The sequence below is a fragment of the Octodon degus genome, unplaced genomic scaffold (assembly GCF_000260255.1).
Source record: "Octodon degus isolate 3935 unplaced genomic scaffold, OctDeg1.0 scaffold00096, whole genome shotgun sequence".
Lineage (NCBI taxonomy): Eukaryota > Metazoa > Chordata > Mammalia > Rodentia > Octodontidae > Octodon > Octodon degus.
This window is the reverse complement of record NW_004524672.1, coordinates 4,677,261-4,698,804: the sequence shown is the minus strand read 5'-3', so window position 1 is coordinate 4,698,804 and position 21,544 is coordinate 4,677,261. Positions and strand designations below refer to the sequence as shown.

Below are 21,544 nucleotides of genomic sequence, written 5' to 3'. Positions count from 1 at the left end.
CATGGCTGACACTGACAAAGGATCTATAAAGTGTGGTACAGGGTTACAGGATAAATCCTGAAAGGACTTGACTGACCTTATCAGATACAAAAGTTACATTTCTTGTTATGTAGGTCTTGCTTTATCCTGGTCTTAACCATCCAGCAGAAAAGTATAAAAATGAGATATATAAAGTAAAGTCATATTAATATGCTGAGCTGTGAAAGGCTCAAGTCAACAACTTCTGCAGATAACCCACTACTATTGTACACTGCTGGACTGTGTTGGATTGTTTTGCTGAATTCACACAACTATAGTATTTGGCTATCAATGGAATACTCATCTCTGACAGGACTAAACAAAAAAATGGGATACAAAGGAAGGACCATTTTGTATCTGTATATGTAGAATAGTTAGGATAGATATAAAGCTACTTTCACTTAATTCAATGAGAAGAAAGATTTGTACTAATAGTGTTTGGCCAGGATATCCTGCCTGCTTCTTGTACTATGGATAACCACTAAGAAGATAACAATGTACATTGTATTAATTATTGAAACTACCCTATTAATCATTTTGAAACTGTCTCATTGCTATTTCTCAACAAAATAAAATAACTGCAAATTTCCAAAATCTCTCTTGTATAAAAAGTCAGTGTATAATGTTATGACAGAAAATTTCTGCAACTAAAAAAAAATTAAATGCTTCCCTCCTTTGTTTGGATTTTACCCCCATTCCTTTGTTTTGTATACAGTGATGTCCCATCTTTTTCTACTGAGATAAGCAACTTAAATTTCAAAACAAAGAGGAAGGATGTCACATTCACAGTCTTTTACTTTTTCTTTTTAACCTTTTATTTATATATTTGGTACGGGTCTGGCTACCATAGTGATCCTCCTAGTTCAGCCTCCTCAGCTCTGGGACTACAGGCGTGCGCCACCACGCCCAATTCTGGTGGCCAGCACAGCGCACCAGGAGTCCCAGGGTCGGCACAGCATTTAGTACTGGGTATCAAACCCGGGTCCTTTCTCTTGCCAGGCAGGTACTTAGACCACCAAACTACCTCTCCAGCCCCTCAGACTTACAAACAAGAAAAATACAGATGATCTTTCAAATCTGTGGATTTCTAGGAAGACATCAGTACAATCTAAAATCATATGTTTAACACTGAGCAGGGAGCCAAGCCCAGTCAACTGCACGCTTTGCTCATAAGGGCTAGGCTTTCAAGAACACTGCCAGGGCCCTTTGTTTACATACTCTTCACAACTGCTTTCTTGCTACAGTGCCAAAGTGAATACTCATCAGAGACGCTCTGGCCCACAGAACCTAAATATTTATTGCCTGGCTCTCTGCATCCAAAGTTTTGTGGATCTACTGTGGTGGATGGCATGGGTTACAAGTTACAAACCGGCATGGATTACAGTTCTAATCACAAGCCATCAAGTTAATCCCTCTGGCTTCAGTTTCCTTGTTCACAACATGATAAAAACGCCATCTACCTTGCATAGCAGTTGCAGTGATAAAATTAGATTATTAATAAAGCCTTAAGGCACATAGTAAAACAGAAACTAAGAGCTACTTTTCTTCAGCTACAGAGGACTCTACAATGATTTTTGTTACGTGATTTTTGTAGTTATTGAACAACTGGACAACCAGAAGCAACATAAAACACAAGTGATCCCTTAGCGATCGGTCAGCTTGCAGGGCAAAGTTTACACTGGTGGATAACCATGAAAACATCTTCAGCTGAGGAACTGACAGAGTTTTTAGAGTCAACATGGCAGTCTTCTTACATTTTGAACTTAAAAGTCATTCCAACAGACAGTAGTTTCTTAGAATTCACTTGTGATGTTTTTTCTGCCATCTTCTTGCAGTGTCAGCAGACACAGGTCTAGATGGAGGCCATCAAGACCCCTGGAAGGGCCTACCAGGCAGCTCAGTGGATTAAATTGCCTGATTAGGCAGACGAAAGTTCAATCCCTTACATGCTGTGCTGGTGCTGGCCCCACCCCTAGGGTGCGCTGAGATGGTGACTGAGACTGGGCATAGTGGTGCGCGCTTGTAATCCCAGTGCTTGGGAGGCTAAAAACAGGAGAATCACTATGAGTCCAATCTGTGTAGTGAGACCCTGTAGACCCTGCACTAAATACAAAGAAAAAAAGAATTTCATGGAAGCGATGAGCTGAGCAAAGATGAGCAGTGACACAGGAAGGTGTCTGCACATGCTGAGGTGCTGTCCCTTCCCTGCTGTGAGCTGGAAATTGCTGCTCAGTGAGGGAAAGGACAGAGAGCCATACCCCGTGCCCAAGACCTAACAGGCTAAGGAGCACACACCTCTATTGGGCTTTTGGTGCCCTGGCAGAAATACTAATTAGACAGTTGCACTAAGTATTGGGAAATATATAATTGAAGGAAATACAGAATACAATCCACCTCAGTCTCTATTCTTATGAGCATGAACTCAAGGTTGAGGACTCTTGAGAGATTAAGCTAAAACCAAAATAAGAACTTTGAGGAGGGTCTGAGTGTGAGGCAAGGCACCAGCACCACTGCGCTTGCCCTGAGGGGGGCAAAACATTCCAGGCCCTGGAATCAGTTCCTCTAGCTACTGCTACTTTTAGCTCCCAGATGGATGGTTGGGCTGCTGGGAAGTAAGAAGGAATCAGCCCAACAGAGGCGTCTTTTGTTCTCATCATCCTAAGATACTGGTCACTTCCTATTTCATGGTGAGAATGCAGGGAGAGAAACCAGGCTTGCACAATCATAATGTGATATAAGAACAACAGGGGGGCAAAAATGCTTGGCACAATAAACCACGATCAGGTTTTCAAAGGTGCTATATGTTGTAAAATGTTATCATTCTTTTGATAATACCCTTGGTGAAAACTGTTAGATTCCAAGTACTGCATGCACAATGGAATAGATGCACAGGTAAGAAAATGCTAACTAAGAAGGGAGGTGCTTGGGAAAATGACCAACTACAGATCACAACTCCACAGCTTTGGAATTCCACTTAGGAAAGCTGTGGATCAGTGTCCGCAACGTCTAGGACAGCTGGTAACAACTCTTCTTTGGGGACCATCAACATGACATAGCGAGCAACTCATCAAGTCTTTTGTCTTGATGCCAAGTCTTTTGTCTTATAAGGGTTGTCTGAATACAGAAACCCTTAACTGAGGAAAATACCTTATTAAGGACCAAAGCCCAAAGGAAATCTGCAACTGATGGATGCCTTCCTGTGGCTATTTGGGATGGCAGAAGTCACCCCCATCTGGCCTTGGGTGACATCCAGGCATTCTCTATAGAACTTTGTTCTCAAAAGGGCTTTAGAAACTAAGTGGGACAGAGGTCTTCAGTGTCTCTTGGATTTGCCTGAAGGGCTAGAATTTACACGTAACTTTAGGTCCTGACACGCAAGGACTATTTTAAAGTCTCCATGCTTTAGCACGGAGCTTTATGTTTACAGTACGCCTGACTGGTGAAAAATCTTCTATTTAGAAATTGTGCCTTGGGCTACATCCCTCAGTAATACCCACAGATTACTGAGGAGACCCTGCAAAAGGCCAGTCATGATTACAGGCATAGTGTTTTTGTAGTACAAGTATTAGTTACTATGACCACAATGGTACAGCCAATATAAGCTGGCCAAATTAAGGGAAAGGAAATCAGATCAGGACATGCCCTTTTCCTCTTGGGGAAGGGGGGGACTTGGCTAGTTTTTTTGGGTTTTTTTCCCCCAGTACCAGGGGATTGAACTCAGGACCTTGAACTTGCCAGGCAGGTACTTATTCTACTGAGCTATCTCCCCAGTCCCTTGGCTTTTTTTTATATTGTGTTTTCTTCAGTTTTGACTACTTCAGTTAAGCTAGTATAACCAACTTCCCTTGCAAAAGGAGTTTTACTGTAGTTTATCACAGCCTCTCAGAGGAATTAGGCAACTAAGAAACTCATTTGGAAATCCAGTTGCAATTTTCAGTCAGACATCTTGAAACTTTCATCATCACAGACATCAGAATTGCTGCCCTTGTGGGAGCAATTACGTGACTTACAGGCTGTGGTGTGGTAAATGCTGGGCCAGTACTGGCCACTGTCTCTTTTCAGCCATACACGGAGGGTCCTGTGGAGAAAGGAGGAAAAATGTACTCAGTATTTGTGCTCCAAGAAAACCTGATGTGATAAAAACTTCCAATACCATTTCCTAACTAATCTTACAATCAACTGGAAAACTAAAAATATATATATATACACATATATGTATACACATACATAAGACATAGTTTGTATAGTGCATACACATACATTATATACAGCTATATACAGTGTGGCCACTGACAAGTTTATATAGGGCCTACGAGTCACGATTCAAATAATTTTAAAGATACAGGAATGTTATTTGTGTAAAGACAAAGAAAGCCAGCCACTACTGACTGCTTTTCTCAGTAAGACAAACTGCATGAACCTGGCCTTCTTAGGAAGCCAGTGGATCTAAGTGGAAAGAAAATGCTCCTGGAGAGGTGAGGGGCAGAAAGGAAGAGGGGTCGGCAGGCAAGCGAGGCTCAGCTCTCCGATAGTTCTCAGGCTTCATTCCCAGGAGGAAAACATTCACACCATGTCGCTAAGTACCTTTCTCATCAGACACATGCAGGACAATGAGGAAATCCTGTGCAACTGCAGGAAAATGACAAAGGACCGCAGCAGCTGAAGTTTAACACTTGGGTTCCCTGCAAAGGCTGAGAACAGCACAGGACACTGCAGGCCACCCCTGAGCTCACAGAACCCTAGCTCTGTCCACACCAGCGGGGGTCCCACTGTGCCCAGCCCTCTGAAGTGATCCTAACCCGACCAACTGCAAAAGGCCAGTCATAATTACAGGCACAGTGTTTTTGTAGTGCACTTATCAGTCACTACAACCACAAAGGTATAGCCAGTGTAGGCTGGCCAAATTAAGGGAAAGGAAATCAGATGGGGGCATGCCCTTTTCCTCTTGGGGGCCAGAGGACTTGGCTCTTTTTATATTGTGTTTTCTTCAGTTTTGTTCAAGACTGCCTCCGTCAAGCTAGTACAACCAACTTCCCTTGCAAAAGGTCAGCTCTGTCTGGCTCGCTCACCCTGCAGCAGCAACTCTGATTCTGGCACACAGCAGAAGCTGAGCCAATTTTTGGCCCTACACTGATACATATGCTTCCCTTTTTCTCTTCATTTGGAGTTTAAGACTAGTAAAACTGGTTGGGGCCGGGGAGATAGCTCAGTAGAATAAGCATTTGCCCAACAAATACAAAGTCCTGAGTTCAATCCCTGGTGTCACACACACACACACACACACACACACACTCACACACACAAAAGTAAAACTGGTCGTGTGGATGAAAATCTAAGAACAGTAGTGGCCTCTGGGAGAGGAGGACAGGAAGTCAGGAGGTAGACAGCAAGGCTCTAGCTAGCTATAGTAGGGTGGCTTGGCACTCCTTTGTGGGAACTCACCCATGTGTGCTGAGACGACACAGAGGCTACGTTAAGAGAATCTGGCCTTCACTCATATAAATGAACAAACATGATGATGGAACCCCACAGTGAGGCCAAAGCCACTTCATCTGGGTAGAGCCATTAGGGCTAATGCAACCCAATCAATCCCCAATCCAACTACCAGCTCATAGAATAAACAGAGGGCAGAAGAAGAGCAGCAGAAAGACACAGGAGCAAGCCTGCAGGAATGTCCACAGATAGACTACCCAGTGTCTTCTACAGATACCTTGAGAGAAGGAAAAAAATAAAGACTGAGGACAAGACTATGACTCTCGAAATTTAAGAGATTCATCAAGCAATAAAAAGTATACATTTGGGGAAACAACCCACTTGGGCCCCCCTCCTGTCCCTCTCTCGGACAGGAGCTTTCTTTCTCTCAATAAACATATATATATATATATATATATATATATATATTAAAGTATACATTTATTGGATCCCAATTCAAACTTTAAAATGTGGACACATGATGTGACAATCAAGTATTGATATTAAATTCTTCCGCTCCTTTTTTTTTTTTTTTTTTGCAGAACTGGGGATTGAACTTAGGCCCTTGCACTTGACAAGGAAGTGCTTATTCCACTGAGCCATCTCCCTGGCCCCTAACCACTCATTTCTTTAGGCTTGATAACAATGTCACTGTCTTTAAGAAGTAAATAACAAGGCCAAGGAGATAGCTCGGCAGCATGAGCACCTGCTTGGCAAGCACAAGGTCCCGAGTTTGATCCGTAAGCATTCTGATCTAAGTAACAGACTATAGTCAAGGTAGTACCTTAGTAGCTCAGTTCTAAGAATCATTATTTTTTTTAAGTTTTTTATTTATTTGTTTATTTATTTATTTATTTTGTGTGTGTGTGGCCAGCTTAGCCCACCAGGGGGCGGGGGCTGGCTGGCATGTGGTGCTGGGGGATTGAACCCCGGTCTCTGTGCTTTGCTTAGCTTAGCTTGTTCTAAGTAGGTGCTTTAGACCACTGAGCCATCTCACCAGCCCCAAGAATCATTATTATAACCTTCCATTGACTCTTTTTTTTTTCCTGTATTTTATTACAGGGTCTAAGGGTCTAAAGGTTCTCACTAGATAGATCAGACTCATAGTGAGCTGCCTGTGTTCAGCCTCCCAAGAGCTAGGATTACAGGTGCATGCCACCACACCCACTCTCAACTGCTGTCTCAATGCACCCCAGAGGCGGGGCTGGCATTGCACTTCAGGGACCCAACCCTGGCCACTGCATCTACCTAAGCAGGTGATTTAATCTGCTGAGGTATTTGGCCAGCTCATCCATTAATTCTTTAGGTGAAGGAATTGTACTGAAATGGCGTCCATCCTGCCATCTGCCTAGAAAAATCTCCCTACCTGGAGAGAAGAGCTCTTAGTAGGTAGTGAGGTAGATGGGCTTAGAGCACAACCAAAAAAAAAGAATAAGCAAATAATAATAAACCAGGTGTGGTGGTGCTCACCTTAATCTCAACACTCAGGAGGCCAAGATGGGAGAATTCCTATAAGTTTGAGGCCAGTCTCAGCTACGGTGAATTTAAGTTCATTTTAAACTACAAAGCAAGACTGCTTCTCTAAACTTAAACAAAACAACAGTATCACATTGGCCCTCACCTGTCATCCTCTGCATGGCGACCACAGCCTGCACTCAGGACTCTCTCTGAGTCACCCTTGTCCTGTGACCTACTGGACTCTTTCCACTCTGGCCCACCCCTACTACAACACATCACAACACTGCTGGGCTCAGCACGCACTGCAGTCATCTCCAGGGCTCAACTGGCAAACTTAGCTTCTATGACTTCCAGACTGAAGCCCCAACCCACTGAGAGGCGTTCTTAAAACTCCTCCAAAACACCCCCTCAGGTCATGCCCTAAACCCATCTTCCTCACCACCCTACTAGAGCTCTCCTCTCTAGGTAGGGGATTTTCTAGGCAGATGGCAGGATGGACACCATTTCAGTACAATTCCTTCATCTAAAGAATTAAAGAACGCTTATAGAGACATTTACAATAATGATTCTTAGAACCGAGCTACTAAGGTTATTACCTTGACTGTAGTCTATTACTTAGATCAGAATGCTTATGAATACATTCCAGTACAGGAGATGAAGCCACAGAGGTATAATAAGTGAAAGGCCAGCAACTGGGTGACCAAGGATTTACTTCCAACACATAGTAACAAAGATCATGGTCCTTTGGCAGCCAAGGTTTATGCAGAGGCACTTCAAGCTTACAGGCCTTCATTTGTACAAGGAGCACAGAGTAGGCCCGAGAGCTATCTATCTCTCAGGATCTTTAAGTGGAAAAAAGAAGAGAATGATGACAGATTCTAAAGCTCTTCAGTCCCAAAGGTCTTAGATCACGAACACGTAGGGAGTTCAACAGATTCAGGGGCACATGTTCTCCCTCTCCCCTGGGCAAGGACAATACTCAGGTATCAGAAAGCGATATTATAAGGAGATCTTAAAGGTCATCTTTTCCAATCAATCACTGGACCTCAAAACAGTCAAACTGCATGCACTTTCATGATGATATTTAAACCAACCCAAGGTAAAACAAAATCTACCTTGATCCCTGCATTTTAAAACAGTATTATCTCCTCTGGAGGGCAAACATCAGCATAGAATGTGGTCTGCACAATGTAGACCTACACTGGACCAAAGTAGCAAACTGAGAAATCAGCAAGGTTTATATGATCTCTCACAAGTGTTTCATTTAAAAGCTGACTATCACAGCCAGAGAAGCCGAGAAAGCATCCTTGTTTGCAGCCGTTCCAAATGAGGCGCTCACCTTTGACAGTCAGCTCTCCCTTGCGTCCTTGCCTTGTACCTGGAATTCTCTTCCACATCTCAAACTACACCCTTGTCCTTCAACAATTAGGTCAAATCAGTGTTATGCTTAACCTCTGACACTGTAGCACCCCAACAAACTTGTGTTAAACAGTCATATAATCTCCACGACATACACAGGAATGTTTCATGCTATGATCAGAATCTTAACTGTTTTAACAAATATTTGTAAAAATAGGCTTGTTAATAAGAAGTTGGGATAGTTATTAAAGAAATCAAGAAATGCCAGGCTAAAAAATATACTATCTAGTAAACTGGAAGCAAAATCCACTCCTCAAACACTTAAAAGCAACACAATAATACAACTTGCTAACATTTTACCGTATGTAAACCACTAAAACCTCTATGACGATATAAAAACCATCTAATCACAAAAGTGTCAAGATCAGATGGTTTAATTTTTATATAACTCACAATATTTTCTGCCATATGTCTAAGCTGCTTTCTCTACTAAGATAAAACAGCTGAATTTCTCCTTTAATATTTTGACAGCTTTACTCCCACACACCTACACTCATTTTTTTTTTTTTTTTTTTTAATGTTTTGCCTGTTACTGATTCTACTCATTTTTCTAGCAGCTGGATCTTCTTGGATATTCTAAGACCATGTCAGTCTGAAAAGAAATCCTTCCTTAAAAGTCAACTTTAGAAATGTATTCATTCTTTTCCAAGTTCTGTTTTTGGGTTATTTAAAAATAACAGTCTGCTGTTTTTCCAAAAGGTATTTGGAAAGGAAGTGTGACTTTGTCTTCCTTTCTGAGCCTACAAAAGTGGCTTCCAAGTTTCTCCATGCCATCTGTCTCCCTGCCTTGCTAGTAAGAGAACCTGGGGCCTCTGGGGACTACCATCCCTTCCACTTCCATGGACGATGACAATGTATGCACACATAGATACAGTGTCCCCAACTGTGCGCCATGCTTGTCTATCATTCTGCATCACAGATACCTCATGTTTTCCAGATAAGTGAAATGCCCTAGTTGAGTCAGATTTCTTTATTTTAAGTAATTCTGAAATATCTACTTGTTTAATAGTTCTGGGGATTGACCCAGGGCCTTCACACTGAGATACATCCTGAGCCCTTAATTTTTATTTAAATTTTGAGACAGGGTCTTGCTGAGTGGCTAAGTTGTCCAAGTCGGGCTTGCATTTGTCCTCCAACCTCAGCCTCCCAGAGCCCTGGGATTGCAGGCATGTGCCACCTCCCACCAGACAAGCAGAGAAAGAATTTAAAACAGTAAGGAAAGGTAAATAAGGCTTTCTAGGGTTCTCGTAAGTTTTTTTTTTCTTTTCTTTGTCAGCACATTCTAAATTAAAACTCTCTGCAAAGACTTCTGCTCAACACAGTGAGGGTGCACACTGGCCTGAAGGTGATGCCAGTGCTACCACAGCACGCCAGACTCGAGGGGCTCTAGCCTTGGCGACTGCTGGCTCACTCAACAGGAAGGAAGAACTATACCTAAAAGTGAGTTGTGCGCATAGGCCAGGGACTTAACACTGGCAAAAAGGTTCAATAAGAAACGGGCTAATGAGAGAATCATTAAATAGCATACAAAGTCATTAAAACTGTTAAGAAGACTGAAAGATGTGTAAAAATGGTTATGAAATGTCCATTTCTATTTAAAAGAGCATGATATAAAATTATGTAACTAAGCTGTGTAGTCACACCAGATCTGGCTGCATGGTGGGGCTAAGTGGTAAGGGCAGGGGCAAATGGCAAGGCACATGGCAACTGTGGTGTGATTTAATTGTGCTGGGTTTGGAGGCTAGGGCAGTGGCAGGAATCAACCCTAGGGCTCTAGCCACATGGTGCAAAGACGCTCTACCAGCAAGTGACCTCGGGCAACTCTGGCTCCTATGAGGATGCTAAGGATGGGCAGTCCAGGCTCTCCCATCCTCCCCTGCAACCAATATTGTGGCCAGCCATCTAAAAAGGAAAAAATGTTCTGTTATCTAAGCAAGGGAATGTCTGTCGGTGTTGCCTTCCAAAGTAGATGAGGCTGAGCACAGGGCAGTCAGGTCTTCAGCTCTTGGGAGAATAATCAGAATTTGCACAGCACAGAGCCAGCATTCCTTTCTGACAAGGCCTAGTCAGCTCTGAGCTTGGTGCTGTATTTCAAAGTGAACTTGTGCCTCAGGGCAGGGAGGGGTGGAGAGGTCTAGGGCCTGCTCAGCCCAGCCTGAGTCTTCAGGGAACCTGGTCAGTGTGGAGGCTTGAGGAAGCGCTGGCCCCTGCTAGGAGTCCCGCAGCCACAGAGCTGGAGGCTTGTGGAGACAGGAGCCTCAAGGACTGCTCCCAAGGGTGCTGTGAGCAGAGGGCGAAGAAGGCAGCTGCAGAGGGACAGTGAGTGAGGACAGAGCCTCCGGCAAAGGCTCAGGGTCCCGGCTAGAAGGACGCAAAAGGCTAAGCAGTGCCTCTCCACACACCCGCGCCCCCACTCAGCTTCCAGAGCAAGCTCCTTTCTGTACTGGAGGCACAAAGCAGGATCCAGGAAAAACCCACGGCCTGTTGGGATCAAGACGCAGCAAGGCAAAGACAGCAGGCGCTCCGGCCTCCATTTTGCACTGAGCAGGCAGGAGCAAGGGAGACAGGCCCCAAAATCACATAACCAGCATCTGCAGCGCACCAGATTGGCTGACTCCATTTAGTTCTTCTGTCCAATTTTATTCCTCGCAAGGGTGGGAAAACTCATGTCTCAGGACATTACCAAGGTGAATAATTCACAGCAATGCATCTTTATGCAGCTAATAAAACAATTGTTCAAAACCAATTTTTTTTTCAGCAAATTCCACATCGTAACCTTCAAAGAAGGAACTCAGGCCATTTGCCACTGTGAAGCATTCAGTTACATGTCCCCACAAAAAACCGAAAGTGTGGAACCAGCTAGGTCGAATATCAAAGCTCAGAGAAACTGACTTCCAAGCTAGATGGGAGCAGTGACTGCCAACATCTCTCCTGGTCCAGGTTTAGCTGAATCCAGCTACAGTATGCAGCACAACTGTCAGTGCTGTGGCCTGTGAATGATGAACTAGGCTCCATGCTTCTCCCCTCCTGCACGCGCTGACCACTCACTGACTCTGCGGCTCTCCCATCTAGAAGCATCTATTCTACTTATCCTTGACTGCACTGGCTGGTGCCGCCCAACAAAATGTGCTGAGGTGAGGGAGGCCAGGGCTAGGCAGAGAGGCCTTGGATACTCTCACACGTGCCCTGACGCTGCTGTCACAAGCCAGTGGGAGTGGCGACTAGGACCCCACACAGAACAGAGACCTGTGCCCAACTGACTCGCCCCCCTCCCCCAACCCCGGGTTATCCATATAGTCGGAGCGACACAGCAGGTCAGGTCATAGGCCATATGAGCCTGGCTGAGCCAAAAGGTCTGCTCTGACCCCCAGGCTTGTAACAGTGATGACCTGCTGCTTTAAGCACTGGGTTTTGAGGTGCTTTGTTATACAGCAAGAGCTAACTAACACAATGTTGTCTGCTCCAACTAACAGTATGCCTTAGGAAGCTGGGTGTGGTGGTCCCCAGCTGCAATCCCAGCACTCAGGAGGCTGAGGCAAGAGGATCTCTGAGTTTGAGGGCGGCTTGGGTTACACAGTGAGTTCAAGGCCTGATTTATACAGCAAGACCCTCTCTTAAAAACAAAAAACCCATAAGAATGCTTAGAAATCTGACCTCAAAATTAAAAAAATATAACAGACATTTGGTCTTTATTAAGTGCCAAGGATTTAAAGTACTTAGTAAACAAATATCATAACTCCAGTTTCACTCTTCATTTAAATAAATGATCCTTGATTTGTGCAAATCCTAATTTAAATCCTGTGTCACAGGAAAGCTCAGATAAAGTTGTTATTTTCATTCTGTCCACAAAGAAGTGATTCTGTGCATTCTTTTACCTTCCTGAAGGAGATATATGAAAAGGAGACTTATCTTACTTCTGATTAAGAATTAAAATTTATTCTGTGAAGATTAGTCTTTAATCTGCTGAACGATGTCTCATGATCAGACTAGCCACAAGGATTCTTTTTCATTTCCTCTAGTCCCTCTGTTGGATGCTCTCAAAGAGCTCATTAAAAACAAGGTTAAAATATATTTTAGGGAACCACCAGCCTAGCAATGTAAGGCCAGCTTTATGCCTCACCTATTTTAAGTATTCACAGTAAAGTGAAAGTTTCACACACATCTTCCAGTGTATATTATCTGGATAAGCCTGGAAGCCATACGCACAAATAAAAGAATCTCAAATAACCACAAGTATTTCTGCAAAAATCACAAGGCTTGGTTCTCACAGGAAGCATCTGCATTTCTAAAGCTTTTTGTACTCTGATAGTACCTGCAGGGGACACAGACAAAAATCTGTAATGCTGGTTATTATGTTAGATGGTTTCTAGAACAATAAGATGTTACCCTCACTTCTATTTTTTTAAAGAGAATAAAAAATTAGTAAAGTAAAAATTAGAAATGATACAGATTAAGATGTTAGCTTTAAAGGAAAAAGTCATGAAATAGTTGTCAGTATAACTCGGGATTCCCTCCCCCCACTTATTTATTTTATTTTTTTGGTTTTGTTTTTTGAGTTAGGGTGTTGCTATGCAGTACAGGCTGGCTTTGAACTCATGGCAATCCTGCCTCGGCCTCCCAAGCGCTGGGTTTATAGGCATGTACCACCACGTCTGATTTACAATCTGTTTTTATAAATGAATAACAAATTTCCTTCCAACCAACTCTCCAGAACATTGACTTCCTATGGCAGACGCAAGTATAACAGAAGGAAAATATTAGACTGTTGCTGAATTGAAACTCTAAACTAATAAGCAGAGACACCAGCCTATTCTCAGAGAAGAGAATTTGCTTGGCTGAGGAAAAGAAAAATTCCCATCCACCTCCACACCCCAATGTGGAGGGAGAGATTCCAGATCATGCCTCAGGCAGATTGTTCACCAAAGGAGAAAGGTCCCTGAGGACGGAGGACAGAGCATCTATGCCTTGCTCAGGTGAGTTCAGTGACACCCCAGCCAGGGGGCGGACCTTCTAGACATTTTTTTGTTTGTTTATTTTGGGAACCATTCTTGCCATAATCTTTCACTACTGACAGCAAAATGATTTTTTGTGACCTCACTTCCGCCAGAAGGCTAACAATGACTCCAAGCACTAAACAATAGGAATGATCTAGAGGCTGGAGTCTGAGTATGATCCAAGTAATACTGTCTTAAGATCAAAAAAAGAAGCTGCAAACTCAGCCACAGCTGAGAAGTAAGGTTCAGTTAATCCCAAAGAAGCGCAATTTAACAGCAGCAGCCTGTTTCAAATTGTTCCAGGCTTCACGACTCTTGACAGGTTTGTTCACTGGTTCAGTCAAGCACATGCTTGGGATCCTATTAAGCTTTACACATGTAGGGGTTACAAATGAAGCTTGCCACTGAATTAGTAAAGACAACCAAGCTCACTGGGTACTGATAATGCAATGTGGCAAGAGCTGGAACAGCGAAAGAGCAGGATGTTTGTTAGGATAGATGCCTGATGCACTTGGGACTTGGCAGTGCCAGATAAAGGGCGATATTCCAAATGGGTTCCGGTGGTGATGAGGGGTGAGTGACGCACACAGAAGAGAAGACACTGCTCCAGGAAGCAGAGGGAACAGCAGCAGTGAGGAGCCCCTGTGGTGGTATTTTTTATAAACCATCATCTCAAACCAAAATGCCCCCCTCAGCACTGACATCACTCCAAGCACCCCCAGCTCCGATGGGCCTTCCTAACTGGACACTATAGACAGAAGGCAGGTAAACCACATACAAAGAGGACAGGAAGGAAAGACAAAGTCAAAGGGGACTCTTCACCTAGGATTTCTGAGACTGTGATAGATTCACCTTGATCCTCAAGGGACTTGTTAAGTAGAGATGTATATAATAAATGAAGAAAAACAAATAATCAAAAAGATTTCATTATGAATATGACAGAAGTATACCACTAAATGAGCATAAGTGTGCACCTTTCATAGAGATTTACTAAGAACACATCATAGAGAAGGAAGGTAGTAACTTAGTTGTAGAAACCAATGTAATTCATTACATCACAATTTGTTTCCTATGAAAGAACTGGAAGGTCACTAAAGCTAACCCAGAGGGCAAAGGCCTATGGCACAGCAAGGGTGGAGTCCATCAACCTCCCTGGGGCTAGTTACAAACAAGCTGCTACCTGAAGCTCTGTGATGTGGGAAGAGTAAAAAACAAAACAACAGTAACTAACACTAGGATCTGACTGTAACTGGTTAAGCATAATGGGTAAGGCACAAGGACTAGAAGAAGCTCAGAAAGGCCAGGGGACAGTCCCACCACCCCCACCCCTGAAATCATTTACAGACCTGACGTAAGAAGTAAGACGTTAATGAGAAAGTGCTAGCAGGAAAAGGCGGAATGGAAGCTGGGCTCAAGATAAAAGCTTGGCAGAACAGACTAAGTAGGGCATAACTGGACTAAGGGAAGCCATTTAAAGGCTACTGGTGGACTCAGGCTTTAAAGAGAGGAGAGGACGAGAACAGCCCCGGGGTAAACATAGGCAGTGGGCAGAGAAGGGTTAATGAACAGGCCTGAGCTGCAGTCCACGAAAGGCCTGCCAGGCAAGCTGGGCAAAAGTGTGTCCACGGCCCACGTTCAGAACCCTGGATTTCCCATGAGTTCTCACGATCCTGGACCCGGAAGAGGGATTCACCATGCTCTATGTTCGTACAAAGCATATGGTTCATGCTGAACACCTGCTTTCTTTCAAGGAGTCTAGAATTCTGGTGTATATTAGCAAGAAGGTACCTACGTAACTGAGCCTCAATAAAAAAACGCTCATCTATCTCTAACGAGCTACAGTATCTCACACACACTACTATAATTCAACACATACCCTGTGGGACTCCACAGAGAGAAACTCTTGGAAGTTGTGCCCGTCTTCTCTTGTCTTCACTCCAAGGGTAGGATTTGTGTCCCTGGACGATATTTTAATAAAGCACAGCTGTATGAGTATATGGTGTGAGTTCTCCTAGTGAATGAATGAACCAGGTCTGGGGATCACTAACCCAGCAGGGGAAGATTTATTAGGGAGATTAATATGACTGCATTCAGGAATGGTGATTCATAAGAGACCAAATAAAGAAAGAAAAAGCATAACTCAAAGACAGTTATGAGAATTTAGAGCTGTGACTCCCGAAGTGGCAGTGCCTTATTCAGGCTGGAAAACATACACAGCAAGCAGAAACATCTTTAGCTCTTCAGGACATTAAAGAAATTAAATGGAAAGTAAAAAGGAATAAACAGCTGACATTTTTGCAGGGCACTGTTCTATGTGTTTTACATCTACTGTATCAATTCATCTACTCTCCATAAAACCTCAAGAGGCAGGTACAATTTTCCCTTCCACTTTGCAAATGAGAAAATGATGATGCAAAGAGGTTCTGTGACACATTTAAGGTCACCTGGCTAGGATGAAAGCTTAGGCACTTGGGTCCCAGAGTCTGTGCTCTTAACTATTCCGTAAGGGATCCTGACAGCAATAGAGAAGTAAACACACTTTTACCCAGGCTTCCTGCCTTCTCAGTTCTTCAGCTGATTTCCTAACACAAAGAATCTACTTTGAGGCACTTCAGAACAACTAAAATACAGCAGTCAACACCCTGGTTTTCTGACTGGAGATTTGGCTCAGCAGTAGAATGCTTGCCTAGCAAGCTGGAAGTCCTGGGTTAGGTCCTCAGCACCAAAAACAAACCAAAAAAAGCCTCTGGCGTTCTACATACAGCCTCTGGGGATGGCACACATTTTCCTAGGCACAAGGTGTACACATCAAGTTGTTTCTGTTCTACGTGTATCACTAGCAAACAACAGATGCTTTTAATCTAAGAGGCTTAGAAATGTTCAAGAGGAAACAAAGACATTAAATATCTGGCACAATGAAGAAAGGAAGATACTACAAAGATATTTTAAAGTACTGTCTACTGCTTATCAGCCTTCTGCAATATATAAAGCAAGTGGAAACAAATAAGATCTGCCTGTATTTGACTTTGGTCAAACAAAATTGAGTTTTCTGCAAAAACAATTCCCGGCCTCTGCGCCCCTAGAGCAGTAGCATAAGCAGGCTCTTGTCCAGGCTCTGTTTTTCAAGAATGAAGACAGTGGGCCTGCAGCTCTAGCTCAGTTATACAGTTTTACAATAGAGCTTCTACCTTTTAAAAATCCACTGGCTCTGATGGTCTAAATTTCTGTGTAATCCCAGCAAAGAAATCCCAAACTGCAATCTGTCTAGGGAATCAACGCCTGGTGTCTCCCGCGTATAGTTGGGCTCTCCAAGTAGTCTCATTTTCTGTTTCCTCTGCCAGAAAGTAACTGCTGCAGTTTGAATTATGACTGAAGTTATTTTGGTTTCAGCTTCTTTCTTTGTTTCTTTTTAATTCCCAAGAAGAAAGACAGCACTACTTACTGATTCAAGAACTATAAAGAAACATCTTAAACTAAAGTCTTACAGTTTGCTAAAACTTCAAAGTTCCAAATTGCAGTAATTTAAAATTCAAACAAATGCATTTACATTTAGCAGGAAAATGAAGTTTAAACACAAGGGCTTAAGGTATTTATTACTCCAACAATATAAAAATGAATTCCTACAAGGAGCTGTGCCATTTTCTGCTAACCACTAAGAAGGTTTCTAGCCAGACCCCACTGCTCATTGCCCCAGCTACTATTTAACGCCCTGTCTGGGTATGGTGTGACTAAGCCTTCCCGTTCCACAGTGGCTGAACACTGTGCCTGTTTTTTTCTATCTATCTCTGTCATACACAGTTTGATTTTACTGGGGAATGGTGGGCATTGTGTGAATGTCTGGGAGCAAACATCCCAGAGGCTGACAGAAAAAAATTAAAAAGAGGCTAAAATATACTCCATGTTCACCCCCATGAGTCTGCACACCAAGTACATGAGGATGAGCCCTCCTTTACTGACAAAAAGCATTTCTCAAAGGGTGGATTCTGGGGCACCCAGCTCAGCCCATCAGCACCAGCATCCCGTGGGAACACAGCAGAAATGAAAACTCTCAGGTCCCAGGCAATCAGAAACCCTAAAGAGGGCATCCAGGAAATTGGGTTTTAACAAGACTTCAAAGTGATTCTGATGTACACTTAAAGGAGACAACCCTAGCTCTAGAAAGACCATAAAACCAGGAAATTAAACCTACACTAGGGTTTCTCAGTCTCTGCACTCCTGACTTTTGGGACTAAATATTCTTTAGCATGGGGACTGCCTACCCTGTGTATTCCTGGCATGGACCTACACACCAGCACTTTCTTCTCTGCAACCCTACAAACTCAGAAGGGCTCTGGATACTGTTATGGTTCACGAGATGCCAAAATCACTAGTGCAGACTTCAGAAAGTGCATACTAACTTCGGACAGCTTTTCTAAATATTCTTGTTCTCATAGCCTGAAACTTTATAAAATGAATTAACTTCAGCTGGACCCTATTTTAAATGTGTAATGTTCTTTCGCTAAGCATTAAAGCAAAACTGTATAGAAAGGCTGCAATCTCATTACTTTAATCTTGAAAATTAGTAGAGTAATGATGAATTTTTTTTTAACTTTAAAAAGGAAAAGTAAAAAAGGATGAAAAAATTGAATCATAACAAAAGGTTAAAAAAAATTTTAGTGTGGAGTCATGATTCACAGATTAATACTTCCTGGTTAGCATCTCCAGATATAATTTTAAAAACTGGGCGCACAGCAAAAAGAAACAGGGTCCTAGAGTCAGACCTAGGTTCTGGTATCACTCATCACTCAATGACAACAGGATCTTGGGCAGTTATTTCAGTGAGTTTTGTGCCTCCCTTTTCTAACTCCCCAGGGCTGTTCCAAGGTGATGCTTGTCCCTTTTCCCATAACCCTCCCCAGCAAGCACCCTCAGCTAAACACACTGCTCTTTCAGCAGTAAAATGGCCGAGTCTTCACACTGCAGAGGTACATCTGTTCAGGTCAAACGTTAGCACCAAATGATTTTTCAGGTAAAACTTACATGTGTGGGGGCACATGTGTGCACACACAATGTGACTTTCAAAACATAGTGAATTTTGCAACTGCTGACTTTAGCTACTCTTGGGGTAGGGTGACATGAGGATTCCATCAGAAACAAGCATAGGTCTGCTCTTGCATTGGTACACAGTGGGCTTTCTCATGGTTACTGGTTTTTGTTTCTTGGTTTTTTTTTGTTTTTTGGTTTTTTTTGGAGAACCAGGAATTGAACTCAGGCCCTTGCGCTTGCCAGGGAAGTGCTTATTCCACTGAGCCATCTCCCCGGCTATTAGAGAGGGGAGATGTTATTGTTATTTCTAAAACACAAGTTCTAATATATTATCTGTTTGTTCTGAATTCTTGGATGCTTCCTCACTGCCTATAAAATAAGGTTCAAATTTCTAAGAGGACACAACAAGGCCCTTCCTACACTGGATGCCAGGATGCCCACTCTGTCCTCTCTCCTGCCATGGCAGCCCTCCTACCTCTGCTCAGGTCACCTACAAAGCTGCGCTTCTTTATCCTTAAAATCTCCTCCTGTCTTTCCTGCTGCCTACAAGGCAGATACAAATCTCTCCTCTGATAGACCATTTCTGTATCTACAAAGACCAGCTCCATTGACCCCTTCCTGTGGCTATCCTTGCACCCCATCCTAACCTAGGCACTTGTTCTGTGTTTCTTCCCACCACCCTGGCAACAGAGTCCAAAGTGCTATCTCTAAGCACACTGCCTAGTTCAGAAAGAATGATGTTGGTGTCTGCTGGCTGTCTTTACCCCACAGGTTTCGGCCTAGCACTTGGTAAACGTCCAACAAATACATGGATAAATAAGAAAAGTCTGTGCTCTACTGCCTCAGACATTTGTGTTAGCTTTTCTCTGATTTTGCTGGCTAACAAAAATCAATGATCAGAAGTTTTATCAGTGCAGGTTCTGAGGCAGGAGATGGGGCGGGGCAAGCTGGCTGGGGAAGTGGGTGTGACTTTTTATTACAGAGTTCCAGGATGCAATGCACAGAACATTTCCCAAAACATTTCTCTGCAGGCGGAACCAATCAGAGAGTGCTACCTTCAGTTCTTCTCCACAGAACTTTGGCAGGTTTTTGATAGGTCTCCCTAAACCCCATGTCAGCCTGAAGAGTGCAAGATACAAAGGATAGCTAACATAAGCTAGGGCACTGTTGACTCTCAGTGGCCCGCCCTGTCATTCGCAAGGTCTACCTCCTTTCTTACGGTTAGTTGGATTGAACTCACTATGCAGAGCATATTTCTTTTCTTCGCATACCTTTAATAAATGTAAAAACTTGGCCACCTTTCATGCTGGGCTTGATAAATCCTTTATTCAAGACAGAAAGAATCTAGAAACCACCTAAATACATGGAATGGTGTGATATTAAAAATGACAACGTAACCAAAAGCACAGCCAACAACAGAAAATACAGTCACTTGCTTTCATTAAACCTCATGAAATGGAGCATCTACAGAAAAGGCTGCTCTATCTCCAAGCTATTCCTATGAGCATGAGACACAAACAGGAACCTTAGGCGCCAACCCTCACAGGCACCATCAGCTAAGGGTCCAAGAGCCACTGGGGCTGACTTGACCCAAGCCCTGATCCCACAATACATTGGTCCCAGAGCAGCTTAGTAATCACTCTTTCTAAAACATTTTTATCACCACTGCTGCTGCCCAGTATTCCAAATATTCAGCAAAGTATCCAACATGCATGAGTCAGAAATAAAATATTTTACCCAATAAAGACTACTTTTTCTTTTAACCCAGGGCCTTCACACTGAGTTCATCCATAGTCCCCTCACCACACACACACTTTTTTTAAATTTTGAGACAAAGTCTTGCTAAACTGTGCAGGCTGGGCTCAACCTTCTAGTCCTCTTGCCTCAGCCTTCTGAGCTCTGAGATCACAGGTACGTACCACACGCACATGGCTATCTATGATCAAATCACATAGAGAGCATATCACATTTCCTCCATCCTTTGCTTTCGATTGCTTACATTCCTGTTGTGTCCCTGTGTCACAGGCATCCAGTGTTTCCCTACCTCTTTCCTGCTTCACACACCAAGCACTACCCATCCCTTCCCCACCTTGTTTGAGGTTCCCTACACATAAATGCAGGGCCAGTGGCAGGCCACCGCCTGCTCAATCTCACTACCATACTAAGGGGGGAAAAAAAAGCCTGTTTATTCAAAAGCCAAACAAAAAGGTCAAACAGGAGCTGAGGGCCTCTAGGCTTCTCTTCCCACTGCGGCCAGTCCCTCCAAGTAACTTACTTCAAAGAACCATGATTATGAACGTCTGTCTCGGCCTCTAGCTTAGAGCAAGTAGCAGTCCCCTATCTTCCACCCAGGACACCTCTCCACTTTTGACCTACCACTCGTTAGGACCACTCTTTGGACCAAGCGAAGTGTCATTCGAGAAAAGCAATAAACATCAGTCACTTCCTCCACCAGAAAAGCACTTAAGTTTTAAATCCTTATAGAGTCTTTTTTAAGATCACTGAAATTTTAAAACAAGTAATACTGCTCCTAGTCAGGCATGCTGCCCTGAGGGCCAGAGAGGACAACCGAGGAGTCCAGAGTTCCGCTTCCTGCCTCGCTAGAATCTCTGTGACTCAGTCACTAATGGAATTTCACCTCTGTAGCCTCAGTTTCCTCTTGGTTAAGTGAAAGAAACTAACCCAACTCATTCTTTCCCAAAGGGTGGTGGGCATCCAACGCGAGATGCACGAGGACAGGATGGGGACAACTGGATGTACACAGACTCGCGTGGTTTAGTTTATTTTTGCGGGAAGTAATATTGGTCTTCTTACTGGTAAAGATAGAAATAAAATTCCTACTGAAATAAATGCACCTAGTCTTCTTAAAAATGAATCATTTGCTTTAAAAAAAAAATCTAGTAAGAGCTCGCTCGGGTAGTTCTAGTAACAGTGGTGAAAATCTGGCGTAGGGGAAAGAGGTGCACACCCCGGAGCACACCGAAGCGCGAGGCGAGCACCCCGAGGTGCGCAGCCCTGGAACCCCTGGGAACCGGCCGCCAGGGCCCCTGCGCCCCGAAGGAGTAACCGGGTCGCCCGGAAACTCGTGCGCGCCTGCCGCAGCCCCACGCAGGGGAAGGCTGGAAGGCGCCCCGGGCGGTCGGGGGCTGCTGGAGGCG

The 21,544-nt window shown here is 43.6% G+C and overlaps 1 protein-coding gene across 1 annotated transcript in view; it reads right to left on the bottom strand.

Moving 5' to 3' along the window:
• Positions 1 to 21,544, bottom strand: part of Wdfy1 (WD repeat and FYVE domain containing 1) — a 45,428-nt gene that overhangs the window by 23,520 nt on the left and 364 nt on the right. Inside the window, exon 2 of the mRNA XM_004638157.1 lies at positions 4,029 to 4,096. Within this exon, the coding sequence (XP_004638214.1) occupies positions 4,029 to 4,096 (68 nt within the window). The remainder of the gene's footprint in view (positions 1 to 4,028; positions 4,097 to 21,544) is intronic.